Genomic DNA, 14,894 nt, shown 5'->3' on the forward strand with positions numbered 1-14,894 from the left:
CTTCTGCAGTGTTATCTTCTTGGTTATCCAATCCTTCAAATATTCAGGTTTCCTTGTTTTTTTTTTTTGATGGCATAGGGTATCCCCACCCCAATTTTTTAGGGCGGGACTATTCCCTATGGATGCGCGCAATCACCCGTAAACCAAGTGCATCGGGTAAGCCCGGGGGGATTTGAACTCACGTCAATGGGGAGCATACCCATGACTTTAAGCCAAAGAGCCACACCCGTTCTGGTTTCCTTGCCTTCGGCTTCATGCACAATCATTCTAACATCTGGCATATGGTTATATTGATCCCGACTTGCTGGCTAATGGTTCTCTTTGCTCTTCACAGTTCAAGATTGCAGTATTCAGTGAAATCCTTAATCACAATCTGCCGCAACATGCTGATCATTTCGCGAGAATCTTCCTGTGGATATCATAGCAGTATGAATTTGGCAATTTGGTAATGGCATCGTCCTCTTACGGCTCCTGAAAAATTCTCTCATGCTAATAATAGTTAACAAAACAACTCCAGGTGGTAAAAGGTAAGAGCAAATCCATGCCATCCATTTGAATCATCCATACACCTCACACTATTGAATACAGCATCATTATGTTTTCTTTGTTCCCATCTGTTACCAACTTTGTTATTCAATATACGCATCGAATTCCATTGCTGCAAGGCTGCAACCCATTTTGTCGGTTATATAGGCAAAAACACTTGCTGGTCAACATTCTTTCCTTGTGACTTTGGAAAGTAATCCATTTATCTTTATTTTTTTTATAAAACACCTTTGACTGGAGCCATGATGCAATCTAAATATCTGCCATGCATGAGTAGGTGCATTTTTTTTTGGGTGAGAAATAACAATTTATTCAATATCACAGCAGCAATACAACAATGTTTCTATTTTCTTTATTATGTGCTCCTTTGAGTAATGTTTTTTAGCAGAATTTCACGAGTGACTCCTTAAGAAGTTTCTTTCTGATCACTTTAATCAGCTTTGTTATCTCTCATGTTTTTTTTTATTGAAAGTGACTCCTTGTAAATCTTCACTTTGTCAATTAGATAGGTGTATATTCTCCCTAATCTTGCATTTGTTTAATATGGAGATTACTTGGAGTTCTTTCATCAATTAAGAGATCTGGTAAGGAAATGCTCTGACTAAAACAAATGACAAAAACTTTTAGAAACCAGAACTGCCTCATTTTTGCCAAGGATGCATCTACTTCATGATAAGTCAAATTGGAAAAGGAATGCTCAGGAAATTCTAGAAGTGAAAGAGAAATGAATTATAGATGGTATAATAATTCCTCCGCATGTTTGCCAAGGATGCATGTACTTGCAAGATTAATTTGCCCTTTCTTGAGTCAATTGCAAGTGTTGATCTTTGTCGTTGTTATCTGCACAAAAGTAGCTACTGTAGATCGGGACAAGGAGGACCAAATCTTAGGAGGGGAATGCCAATAGTACACAGAAATTAACATGTGATTTGACTAAAAGTGTCTTTTTAGATCAGGAGTCTAAGTCCTATTGGGACATTGAAAGGGAATTTAGACTCTTTCAAGTAACTTAAGAAGCCTTACCTCATGTACATCTTTGATCCCCACCCTTCTATAGTTGGCTAAAAGATAAAAGTACTGGAAAGCATGATATAATGACACCTCGCCTAGTCAAATATCCTTCCAAATCTAATACACCCCCCCAACCCCCCCCCCCCTCTCTCTCGAAACCTTATTTTGGACTCAACAAAAAATTTATAAATAGAATGTCATTCCCTCGAACCCTTACGTATGTGTGGATTCTTACTCTCTCATTCTCCCATCCTACATTATAATTTCTCCTAATAATGATGTAACTTAAGGCCTCATTTTTCTAATCCGAACCTCTACAACCATTTTCATAAGGAGGTTTTGTTTCTTAATTTTAGATGTCCAACACCGAGCTCACCATACCTTTTTTGGTTGTTAGATGTTTGAAGTCTGCAGTCTGAACTTTGAAAATTGAAAAGAGAACTAAATGAACTTTATCAAGTAAGGGTCTTAGAGTTTTGAAGTAATAGATTTTTTTTTTCATTTCCATGCTTTTTTCTATTTCTTAATCGAAATGAAATGGGTTTTCTGGATAAAAAATGATGACAAAAATTCTCCAACCTATTTATTTCATTAGTATTGATGATTATTTTGTAATTTAGGCCACAGTTAAGGGGAAAGATATCATTTAAATCCATAGCCCGCACGCAATGTATATTTAATTAACAAATTTTCCAAAAGATTAAGGTATCTCCTATTTTAATAAATTTGAGAGCCACCTCTGTTTTCCTTTTATGTTTTTATAATGATTTTTCTTAGGGAAATGATCTCAGCACAACCAAGTTAAATATCAAAACATGGTAGTGCTGATCACCCACACCCCCCCCCCCCCCCCCCCCCCCCGGGCGGTAATAAAGGAGGCAAGGCAATTGCTCATATCAGCCACAGATTAAAAAGCTTTGCTCTGTCTTAATATTTCAGCCATATCACTATATCAGCCACATATTAAAAGGCTATGCTCTGTCTTAATATTTCAGTCATTTTACCAAACCATAGGCTCATTTTCTTAGTATTGCTAATATAACATAATCATAGATATACTCTTCAAAGGGACAGTCTAAGAAAAAAAAGGGACTGGCTAAGAAATGCTGTTATGGAATACTAACTTTACAGGATTCTCCCCATGCTAGAAAATGACAGACCAGTGGTGGAATACAGGATCAATTCTCCCCATAGAGACAAGATAAGCATCTAATTCTCCCCTCTCTTTAGCCCTCTCATATCCTCTTTAGCCTTTATCACACCACTGCTGATTATTTTACTGACTACTCTCACTTTCTACGTAAGGCTCTCCTTACAGTCAAAAGAGAAAGGAAAAGGCCTTCGTACGAACCCCTATCTTTCGCTATACAATTCTGCATGCATTTGGATTCTCATCACTAAACATGGAAGTAATGTTGTTCCCATCATTATAACCATGGCTTTGATAGTCATCGGCGGAGTGTTCAGTTATCCTGTGTCGATAATTCCGTGGTGGTGATCGAACATACTCATATTCCGATATGTAAGCTGTTGGTTTGTGGGTGTTATAGCTGTGAATAACATGGGGAGGACCTTCGTGCCTCAATCCATCGTGGGTAGAGTAATTGTTCCAATGCTCATTGTAGCCATATCTGTAGCCATGTGGGTGGTGATGTATCATGTGGACCTCCCCCACGTCTTTAGGCTCTGGTGGATTGGCTGGTTGGCTATCAGTGGTATCTGTGGCCACTGGTGATGGTGTCTCCTCTAGAGGTGGATTTTCTTGTGGTGGTGGTGGTGGTGGTGGTTCTTGCGTGGGTTCCACTGGTGGGGCTGGTTCGGCAGGTGGAGACTCAGCTGGAGGTGGGTTTGTGGGTTCTGGGGCCGGTGGCTCAGTTTCTGGGGCTGGGGGGTCACTGGCTTCTGTGTGGGAGCAAATGGTGGCGATTTTCCTTGTCTTCTTGATGGCTTTCATGATCTTTTCGGGTTCAGCCCACCCTACTACTGTCAATTTCTGTTGAGCGAAATCGAAGTTTACATCATATATACCTGTGATGAGCGAACAATCAATGGAAGTAATTCAGTTAGTTTTCGATTAATTGGCTATAAATCAATTAGTAAAAATGTGCAGGAGACTGCAATGTAGGTATAAAGTTTCACCCAAATTTTTAGATTATCACACCAAGACCTTGCTTCGCAAGTTTATCACCATTTGAATTAGTCTCAGGAGTGATATAGCTTGAATTTTTTCTCCAAAGGAGATTTGCAAAGAAGAAAAAGAGAAACATGATTATTGTCATTAGCAATGTATTACCATTAATGCCATGTAAGGACTTCTTGATCTTCTGTACACAACCATTACAGTCCATTCGGACCTGTATCTCTGTGATCTGAGGCTTCTGAAACAACAAAAACGCAATAACTTTGTAAAACAACTTCTACATTATGACAAAATTCAATTAGCCAACAAAAATATAAAAGCATACATTCAATCTAAATATCCATGAGAGAACTAAACCATGTAAGCAATCAGAATTGAGCCACATACCTCCAGTTCAAGAACCATGAGTGAGAGAAAGCAGAGTGATCAAAACTCTGTTTGGAGAGGAATGGGTGTATTTTGTATGTGGGTTGGTGAGAAATGAAGAATCACAAGGTGGTATTCATTTGTACATGAGGGAATGGAATATTATAAGGCTAAAAGGTGTGGGGGTCATGCAGAGAATCATGTGAAGAGATGAAGGAGGAGATGGGACCTCGAAAAGAGCTTGCCCCTTTACTTTCCCTAGTCTATATCATATCTCTAAGGGAAGGGTATGGGCGTTAGTTTGGAATATTAAGCCAAAGGGAATTTGCTTTGGTAGACACCTATAATTGAGGTGTGATTGGAATATCCTCTGCCGACCTTGAAAATAAAGTGAGCATGATCTTGGCTCTGTGGTCAACAAAACCAAAGTAGCTTTAGGTGAAAGGATGTCCACAATACCCTAGGCATCTTCATTATGGAAAAAAATTGGGCACATCTTTTCCAAGTTAAATAAGAAGCGCTATACTTCCATGCATCATATGTTTTTCTTATTGGAGTAAAATGGGCCAACCCAATTGCTAATGGGTTGAATTCTACCCTAGGAGGGCACTTGGGAACTGGTTGGACCATCTATAATTAATTCTCTTAGAGGCATCTGGATCTAGAATAAAAATCAGGGTCTAGAAGGGTTGAAATTCTCCTAGAAAACAAGGAGAATTTTCAAATATTCAATCCAAAATGATATAACGAAATACTGAAAAACTCATTTTCTAGGGAAATTTCTTTCCTAGATAAATTTTACCCTACATCCAAATAGTCCTTAAACTGTCCTTAGCGCGATGTCGACAGTATGTATTTCAGCTTATTGGTTTCCAGTTGTTAAAAGCCACATAGAATGAATGGTGCACGTTTGGATGGTCTGCGATCGTTTCATATGAGCTAGATATTTTGAATGGTGGATGAGTTATAGAAATGGAGCATCATGGTTTGAGTGGTGTAGATTGGATTCGACATGGAGTATCAGATTGTAAAGTGGATGACAGAAAAATCTACTTTAATTAAAGATCCAAAATTTTCTCCTATATTGTCACATTTTAAGGAATAGAAAGGGTGATGCATGAAATAGTAGTACTAAAAACCATGATCATGAATTGGAGTGGTGTAGATTGGTTTGGCTGCTGAGTGGGGGTCTTATAGTGGATGACAAAAAAAAAAAAATCTACTTTAAGGAATGGAAAGGATGGGAAATCATACAAAAAAGATGCTTGAAATAGGAGTACCAGGACCCATGATCATGAGTTGGGAGTTGATTGCATTTGTTTTTTACTCCCATAGAGTAAATCAAAGGGTTTTAGACCATTCTAGATTTCACTTTAGAGATGTCTGAGAGATAAAATTAGAGATGAGTCTCTCAGAGATAAAGATATAAATTAGATAACCCTTTTAAATTAAAGAGATAAATCTAGTAGGGTTTTAGACCCTACTAGATCTCCCTCCCTCTCTCTCGCTAACATATTTCTAAGGGTGCTTTCTACTTTTCCACCTAGAGTATGAAATTTTGGCCATCTTAACTCCGGGTGAAATGTAGATTTATGCCAAAGTAAGCCAAAAATACCCACAAAAAAAATGACCCTTTTATGGTAGTATTATCTGTATCGATCTATCTGTTTATCTATCTATCTACTATCTATCTATGAAGGTGTTATGGTTTAGTTATTTAGAAAAGTGGAAATTGGGGTTGTTGAGTTGAGACCAGTATTCCAAAATGCACATGCATGTCAAAATGCGGCCAAAGCAAATCCTAGTTGGCTCTGCACGGCACGATTGACTACACGGTTGACACTGTCATAACTCGAGAGAGCCAATTGGGTTTTGATTAACTTCGTAGGGCAAAACGTAGAATTGAACAAGTGCGAGGCCAGGGAGTCAACTCGGAAGAGTCCACAATAACACAGGGGAGTTTTGAAAACTGTGGTTTAGACTTTAGACAATTGAATCTCTTTCCGTGAGGAGAAACTAATGTATGGAATATTTCAATCTACAATTCTATCTTGTAGTACCATCACTTAAACCAATGTGAACACTTGGCATCAAAATGAAACAATGGTTGGTTGGCCACAGCTCAAGGTCACTGTTGAGCAGTATGGTGTAGAAAAAGTTTTAGTGGTCATTACAAACGCTTTGCTCGTTATAAATATGAGAAGATGCCATACTTTTGTTTCATCAATCCATTTCCCCACAACCAATCCTACACTTAGTCTTCTGTGGCTAAGACCCTACCAATTAAAAGGTCTTTATCATGTTGACGTCACTAGAGTGGATCCAATTCCCACATAAGACGGCTCTCCCTTAAAAATGTCTTTCTCCTTTTACAAATGGAGTATGCGTAGTGGTGGGTGAGAGGAATATTATCTCTAGGCTGCTTTTCGGAGAGTCTTTGTCTTCCACTTAAAAACTACTACAATCAATTCCAATAAAGTAGATAGCCATGAAATGGTCTACTGGGAGTTTAGCTTTACTGCTAAAAACAGGGTAGTTAGGGACGTGAAGATAAGAGATACATGGGAGTGCTCTGATTTTGCATGGTTTCTTAAGCGGGATTTACTATGGAATTTCGTGAAAAGATGTTTCACATGTGAAACCAATTACTCCAAAAGCTTAAGCCGTTAGAGTTGGTGTTTCTGTACACGTGGATTTTTAATATCAAGGAATTGTTAGGTTTTGAACCAAGGACACACTGCGAGACAATGACTCTATACCTTACGAAACAACCAATTGAAGTAAAAATGATTAAATAACACCAACTCTAATGGCTTAAGCTTTTGGAGTAATTGGTTGTTTGAAATGGTACATGTACGGCCAACCCAAATGAGAGGCCACATGTGAGTGGGAGCATTGAATTATAAATAATTAAATAACACCAACTCTTGCGGCTTAAGCTGTTGGAGTAATTGGTTGTTTGACACCACACAGGCTCACTTTTCAATGGATTTTGTCGTACTCATTTAATTCATCTGAGGTGGTTGTTCTCTCGTGCAAAAGTTAGCAGCGAAATTCCCTAGCAAATTCCTTCTCAAGCTCACTTTTTTGCTTTCAACAGCTGTTCTCTTATCCCATAAAGAATCTCTCTGTCTTGCCGTATTTTTGTTGGTAACATTTTTCTGATTTGGCTGATGCATGTATGACATTGAAAGATCTAGTAACCTTCTCTCCGTAGCATGTTTTTGTTTGTGTGCAGTGACACTTCTCGTACCTTTTTTAGTCTGGCCGTATTTTTTAGGCCCTGTTCATTTTAGATTTTTACAACCGAGATTAAGTCCAATAATAGGTTTTGGACTCACAATCCGTTATCAAAATCTAAAACGAAAGGGTGGGGGTACAACTCGGGTCGGGTTGGATTGGGTTGCGGTCAACCCTAGCCCAACCCGAGATTTCATTCCATCAAACCTAACCCGACCCGACCTAAACCTTGGGTCGAGGATAGTCAACCCTAACCCAAACCACTTCTAAATCTCTCACCCCTAACCAAACCCATCTAACATGTTTTTTCCCAATCAGGTTGGGTTGAGTTGGGTTCGGGTTCACCTAGAGCCAAACATAACCCCAAGAAAATCACAATAAAGTTAGAGGACAGAGGTCGGATTCTGGTCAGGTCGGGTTGCCAAGGTCTTAACCCGAACCCAACCCGAAATTAGATCGGGTTGGCTGTTCCCATCCCAACATGAACATATGCGAACCAGCCAAAATCGAGTTGAACCCGTTGGGTTCGGGTTGAGCCCGACCCAAGTTGCACCCCTATGAAGAGGGCCTAAGTGTTGACGAATGCAACCGTCACTTGCACCAGTAAAAGAGCAGGCTATAAGCACCATGCTGTCAGTATTTTGGCAAGCATTTTGATTGAATTTACTTATGCATCGCTTATTTTTCTTGATGTCAGGACCAGCACGGCCACTCCCTGACCACCCATGCATAGTTAGTGCACAAATAGTATGTTGGTCCGGCTCAGTGACTGAGCCGGGGGGCAATTGCCCCCTCTGAAATTCTGGCCCCGTCCTTTTATTTTCGAAAATATAGGTTTCCCCAACACAACGACCCCCACAGGAATTTTAGGAACCTCCCTAAAATTTCTCCTATGATATTTATATACGGGATATGTTAAAATTTCTCCCCTAAAATTTCTCCATAGTATAGGGAACGGCAGCAAAAGTCTGCCATATGAAACTTAGTAGAGTAAATGACCTAAAAAAAGCTATTTTTTGGAATATCGACGCAAAAGCAGTAGAGTTCAAAATGACTAAAGTGAAGCGCTTTTACTGGTAGAGTTCAAAATGACTAAAGTGAAGCGCTTTTACTGTTCACTGTATTTTTTAGGACCTTTTGCCCTTCTCCCTTTTCGAATAAAACAAAGGACTGTGTTTTAATTTTTTTACTTGTTACTTTGAAAAAAAAAAGCGTTTCTCTCTCCTTCCCTCCGACGGATACGAGAGGCCCATCGCCGTTCATTTTGCCCTCCTTCCGACGGATACTTCGCCGGTGAACCCCCTTTGACGCCATTGAATCGTTCCTCCGTCCAGCCGTTTTGGCACTTAGGTGAGCCCTCATTTTCTTTTGAAAACTCAGTGGTTATATCCCTATTTTCTTTTGTCATCTCCCATTGGCCCTTCGTTTTTAGTTTTGCAATTTTTAAGGGTTTTGGCAAAGAAATTTGAACCATTATTTAGGGTTTTGTTAGGGTTTCTTTATAGCAATTTGAACCCCAACTCATTTTGTTAGGTTTTTTGTTAGGGTTTCTGGACAGAAATTTCAACAATTATCTAGGCTTTTGTTAGGGTTTGTGTATAGCAATTTTTTAGGGTTCTGGTAAACCAATTTGCAACACTTGTTTTAGGGTTTTGTTAGGGTTTTAAAATCCATTTTCAAGTACTATACCAGGGGTTTTTGTCTGTGGAAATTAATTTTAATTTGTGGTTTGTGGTGAGGACTTACTGGTTGAAATCTGTGAAATTAATTTTTTTTTGTGGTTTGTGGTGAGGACTTACTGGTTGAAATCTGTTGTAGAAGTTGAAATTTGATGAAATAGTAGTTGTATTTACTTATGTTGGTTGAAATGCTTGTTGATTTCTTATGTAGTGGTTGGAATATTTTGTTATGTTGGTTGAAATGGGATGAAATACTGTTTGGAATTTGTAGTTATTCTGTTTGAAATTTCGGTTGAATTGTTGTTGAAGTTAGTTGGAATCTGTTTTAGCAGTGGTTTCTATCTGTTGTAATGGTTGGAATGTGTTGAAATACAGGTTGAATTTTGTTTTACTTGTTGAAATGGGTTGAAATGGGTTGGAGTGTATTGTAGTAGTTGAAATGAGTTGAGATATTGGTTGAAATATGTTTAAGTGCTTCATATAGTGGTTGATATAGTTGTTGAAATTAGTTGGGATAGTTGTTGATAACTTTTTTGGTAGTTGAAATGGGTTCAATAAGTGGTTGAAATATGTTGTAGTGGTTGGAATTTGTTGAAATAGTGGTTGAAATGTGTTGAATTCTGAAATTTTGGTTGCATTGTTGTTGAACTTAGTTGGAATCTGTTCTAATGGTTTGAATGTGCTAAAATGCTGATTGAATTTTGTTTTAGTTGTTGAAATAGGTTGATTTAGTGGTTGAAGTGTATTGTATACTTGAAATTTGTTGAGATATTGGTTGAAATGTGTTTAACTGTTTCATATAGTGGTTGATGTAGTTGTTGATATAGTGCTAGTAATTTATTGAGATATTGGTTGAAATATGTTTAGGGGTTGAAATATGTTTTAGTTTTTGAAATTGGTATGAAATCTGTTCTACTGAGTCAAATGGGATGAAATAGTGTTTGAAATATGTAGTTATTGTTTAAAAATTGATTGAAATTTTGGTTGAATTTTTGTTGAATTGGTTGAAATCATTCCAAGTGGTTGAAATGAGTTGAGATATTGGTTGAAATCTGTTTAAGTGCTTCAAATGAGTTTAGATATTGATTGAAATTTGTTTAAGTGCTTGAAATGAGATGAGATATGAGTTCAGATATTGGTTGAAGTGTATTATAGTGGTTAAAATGAGGGGAGATATTGGTTGAAATCTGTTGAAGTGGTTCATATACATATAGTGGTTCAAAGTAGTTTTAGTTTTTGAAATTGGTGTGGAATCTATTTTACTGGTTCAAATGGGATGAAATAGTGTTTGAAATCTATAGTTATTGTTTGAAAAGTGTTTGAATTTTTGTTGAAGTTGGTTGAAATCTGTTTTAGTAGTGGTTGAAATCTCTTATAGTGGTTAAACTGGGTTGAAATAGTGTCTGTTGATAGTGTATTTTTGTTGAAATCTGTTATGGGTCAAATTTTCCATTGTTTATAGTATGATTTGAATTAGTGCTTCAAATATGTTTTATTTGCTGAAATGGGTGGAAATAGTGGTTGTACTCTGTACCTATTGTTTTATAGTGGTTTAATTTCAGTAGTGGTTTAAAAATGGTTTTATTTCTGCAGGGAAGGGCGGAGTAATTAAAGCTAGGCCGACATCATAGTTAGTGATTGTGACTTCTACCCGTATATGATTTGAATTAGTGCTTGAAATCTGTGTGTACGCTTTTACGATAATGCATTTATGTGTGCAGGCACCCTATATTTGGTCTAGATGTTGTCCTTCCAAATTCCACGATTGCATGCAGTCCTTAAGAGTTAGGGAAGAGCATAAAGATTTAATAAAGAGAAGCCCATTTGGACATCTGATGAATCTAGAAGGGGTTGAACTACACAAAAAAGTTGTGGCCATTTTGGTACGTTCTTGGCAAAAAGAACGAAGGGCCTTTCGAATAGGTGGTGTGATAGTGCCGTTTGAAGTAAGGGATGTAGCACAGATTTTGGGGTTAAGTATGATTGGGGAAAGAATCTAAATTGATTGGCACAGCAAGGATCCTGTGTAAGGTTGGAGGTTTAGTGGCCATTCAGCTACGTTGGATGAGATTTTGGACGTAATCAATGCGGATTTAGATAGGGAGGACAAAGACTCGGTGGAGGCGACTGTGAAGCATGTCTTGTTGCTACTGTTTTGCACTTTCTTGTTCCCCCAGACGACGCATAAGGCCTCTTCTTGCCCCTTCCCCCTCATAGATATGGATACCATAGGAAATGTTCCGTAGGCATATGTCATATATGACTACTTGGTAAAGTCTTTAGATGCATAAACTGACAAGGGGGGAAAGGGGAGCATAATCGGATGCTCGATTCTATTACAGGTGAATTTGACAAACTCTGCAAATTTGAAATATTTTATAACTGATTTCTTATCTTATAAATATGTCATCGTTTTAGGTATAGTTATTTGAGCATACCGATCTGTGGGAACCTGCGCATCCCGATGCGAGTCCCCGTCTATTAAAGTGGAGTGGTGACATGGATACGAGGAGGAAGGAACATATTAATTTGGTTGACATTATCAGTGGTGGACACCTAGAGAAGAAGCAGGTGAGGTGGTGAGGAAGGAACATATCTTAATTTGTTTATGTATTCGCATATTGTGGTCATTCTGCTAAATGAAAAAAACAAAATGGATTTCAGGTGGTGAGGAGGCTAAAGCCTCTTGCAACATAATTACGTTTATTAGAAGGCAGCAATCTATATCCAGAGGCAAGGAAGCATTATTTGGAGGCAAGGAAGCATTGCCTAGCTCCCTTGATGTGTTGGTTGATGTCTCGATTGCAGAGACGGAGACGATGGGCAAATCTGAGCCTATATTGGTAATGAATTATCCTCTTCAGTGAATTTTCAGTTTATTGATGTCTCCATCCTAATCTAATGCTATGGAATTCTCATTCTGTTTTCTTCAGAAAGAGAGGCAACAAGAGAAGCAAGATGGGGGAGAGATACACGTTTCCCTTACAGAATTCAATTCGATGAAGCGGAGGTTAAGCATTCTTGAAGAAGAGGTGAAGGAACTAAAGAGGAGGCAGACTCCTCAAATGACTCCTCAGATACATGAGTTGAGAGATAAGGTCCCATATGTAGAGAAGACTGCAGAGTGAGAGTGGAGAGAGGCAGGGTGTGGAGAATGATGTTAGGGAGGAGGTAGTGAGGACTGTAGAGGGAAAGAGTGGAGAGAATGAGTTTGTAGAGAAACATGTAGGGATAGTGGAGGAGAGTCAAGGTGGGGACGAAGATATTAGGGAGGAGGAAGTGAAGAATGTAGGGGGAGAGAGTGGAGAGAAAGAGGAGATGGTTAAATGTTGGGAGGTGTATGAGAATTTAGAGACATTTGTAGGGAGAGTGGAAGAGAGGTGGGGTGGAGACGAAAGAGGGGATTTGAAGGAGATTTTTTATGCACTTGACAGTTGATTGTAATATTAAATAACCGCAAGTGCACAGATCATATACAGTCACGGGTCGATCTCAGGGAAGAGGATGTAGACTTTCTATCTTTATATTATTTAGAAAATAAAAGTATAATAAGTTATTGCCTGGCATGGGTCTCAGGATTTCCGTGGATTTACCTCGGAGCCAACAACTTACTATAAATTTACTCCTTAAACAAAATAATGATCGAAACTAACTTTAATTTGATTATTACTTTATTTCCTATATCTAGGCAAAGTGAACCAAAGATTTAATAATTCTATTAAGTACCTACTAAATAAGGAAAATCAGTTCTAATTAATGAGAGAAATCAGTTCTAATTAACAAACAAATTAAAACTATTCTAATTAGAAAATCAAAAACTAAAATCTGAATTTTAGAAGCTGGAATTAAAAATAATGTTTACTAAAACAGTCATATCTGACTCATCTGAACTAGGATTTTAACTCTTGAGTACTCATTTCGAAGGATTTTTAAAGATCTACAACTTTTATATTTATGAATGTTTCTGATTTGGTCGTTTACCTGTCCAAAAGTGGCTTTGAAAATTGACTAAAAGCATTAAAACGGAAAAATCAGATTTGAAATCAAACTTGAAACCTAGAATTAAAAGACAACTAAAATCAAGATTTGTTTAAGAGATAAACGATAGATTAAAAACTTACTTAGGGGCTGGAATCCACCATAGAGTTGGGTTAGATTTATGATTAAATCAAAATTTTGGTTCAACTTAGTATATAATCAATAAACAAGGTCTATGGAGGATAAGATCAAAAGACGTCATTCTCCATGAGAATTTATCGAGTATAGAATCAAGTTGTAAAGTTATATATAAGGGTATATAATCTACTTAATCAATAATCAATCATACGAACGGAGAAAGCCGATGGCATGAATGATTGGGATAGAACAATTATACAACCTATATATACGTACGTTATATTTGCATCATAAAAGATTTTTAATCAAAATTCTTTCCTCTTCCCCATGGTTTCATCTAAACCCCAAGCAAGGGAGTTTAGTTGCTCATGGAGAAAGGAAAAGGAATCAAGAAATTAATATAACTCATGGTCATCTAAAGAAAAGAAAAAGAAAACAATCCACTCTTCTTTAATTGAAAATTAATAACAAGGATATATCAAATTGAAATGGAAATAAAACAATAAAAGCAAAAAAACTTATTCTTTTTCTTCTCCTCAAGCAATGGTTGAATCTCCCTTCTTCAATGCCTTGATGTCACCTTGAGCCTTGAATGATGGTGCATTGGTCCTTGGTTGAGAGAGAAAAGAAGGATAACTTGAAAAAGAGCAAGAGAGAACAAGAGAGAAAGCTTGAGAGTGGTGAGTGTGTAGAGAGAAAAGTAGAGTAAAAAAAAAAGAGATATGGAGAGGACAAGAGAGCATTGAGGGAGCCCCTAACTGACCACCCTTTCTTCTTATTTATATATTTTTTATTTCCTCTTTCCCCAATTCAAACCAAAATCGATTACCCTTTCTAAATTCGGTTATAGCTTCCCTTAGGGCCTGTTCAGTTGCGCCCTTGAAACGGAAAAGAAACGGAAAAGGGGGGCCTTTTCCGTGGAAACGAGCTTAAATGATCGTTTTGTTGGCAAAAGTCAGAAAGCGCTCGGATTTCGCGCGTCCCACGTGGAATCCGATTAATCTCGCGTGGCAAGGCAATTTCCGCCGTTTCAAATCCGTGAAATATAGTCGGATTCCATTTTATTTTCCGAGACTTCCGTCAAAAAAAGCACCCAAACTTAACGAAGCCCTAAAATCTGTTTCAAGACACCACGAACGAAGCCCTAAAACTCGTCTTCTCCTTCTCCTTCTCCTTCGTCTGCAACTTCAAGATCGAGGTGCGATCTCCACTCCTCACGTCGGCTATCACCTCCTCCCTTCTGCTATCACTTCCTCCCTTCGGGTAGCACAGGTAGGCGTCGTCTCCTTCTCCTTTTTCCCTCGTTTTGCATTTTTTTTTTGACTTCTTGTTAGATATGCTAAGATCTGTGATTTTAAGGTATGGATAGATGTTTTTTTATTTGGAATCTTTCGATCTAACCCCTTTTCCATTTCTTCTCCATTTTTCTGCATTTTCTTTATTTTCTGTGTTATTTTTTTAATTTTTTCAGCAGAACCTGTTTATTTTCTTCTTTTTTCTTCGGACATTTGGATTTTTGGTGTCTCAATTGGCTGTCTGGGATGCATTGTAACCTTTGCTTTTACTTGGATGTCTTGGATGGATATCAATTTTGAGAGGGAAATATCAATTTTTGTTGAGAGGGAAATATCAATTTTTTGTGTCTGAAGAGGATGTCTTGGATGGATTGTAGCTTTTGCTCTTTTTTTGGCAATTTTGTCATTTTTTTTTGTGATTTTATTCTCTCCTTTTTATATCTGAATATGGGATATTTTGAATCTATTGAGAGGGGAAAATAGATCTTTAACTCTGATTTT

General features: G+C 37.8%; 1 protein-coding gene across 1 annotated transcript; it reads right to left on the bottom strand.

Annotated features, from left to right (window-relative positions):
- Positions 1 to 2,518: 2,518 nt before the first annotated feature.
- Positions 2,519 to 4,400, bottom strand: LOC143883294 (uncharacterized). Its single transcript, XM_077386641.1, has 3 exons — positions 4,085 to 4,400; positions 3,851 to 3,935; positions 2,519 to 3,585 (listed from the first exon to the last, which is right to left on the bottom strand). Exons 1-3 carry the CDS (start codon positions 4,100 to 4,102, stop codon positions 2,921 to 2,923), a joined length of 768 nt encoding a protein of 255 aa, XP_077242756.1. The 5' UTR covers positions 4,103 to 4,400; the 3' UTR covers positions 2,519 to 2,920.
- Between the last annotated feature and the right edge of the window lie 10,494 nt (positions 4,401 to 14,894).

This window comes from Tasmannia lanceolata, unplaced genomic scaffold (assembly GCF_043159265.1).
Source record: "Tasmannia lanceolata isolate RefF3 unplaced genomic scaffold, GAP_Taslan_0.1 ptg000002l, whole genome shotgun sequence".
In the NCBI taxonomy this organism is placed as follows: Eukaryota; Viridiplantae; Streptophyta; class Magnoliopsida; order Canellales; family Winteraceae; genus Tasmannia; species Tasmannia lanceolata.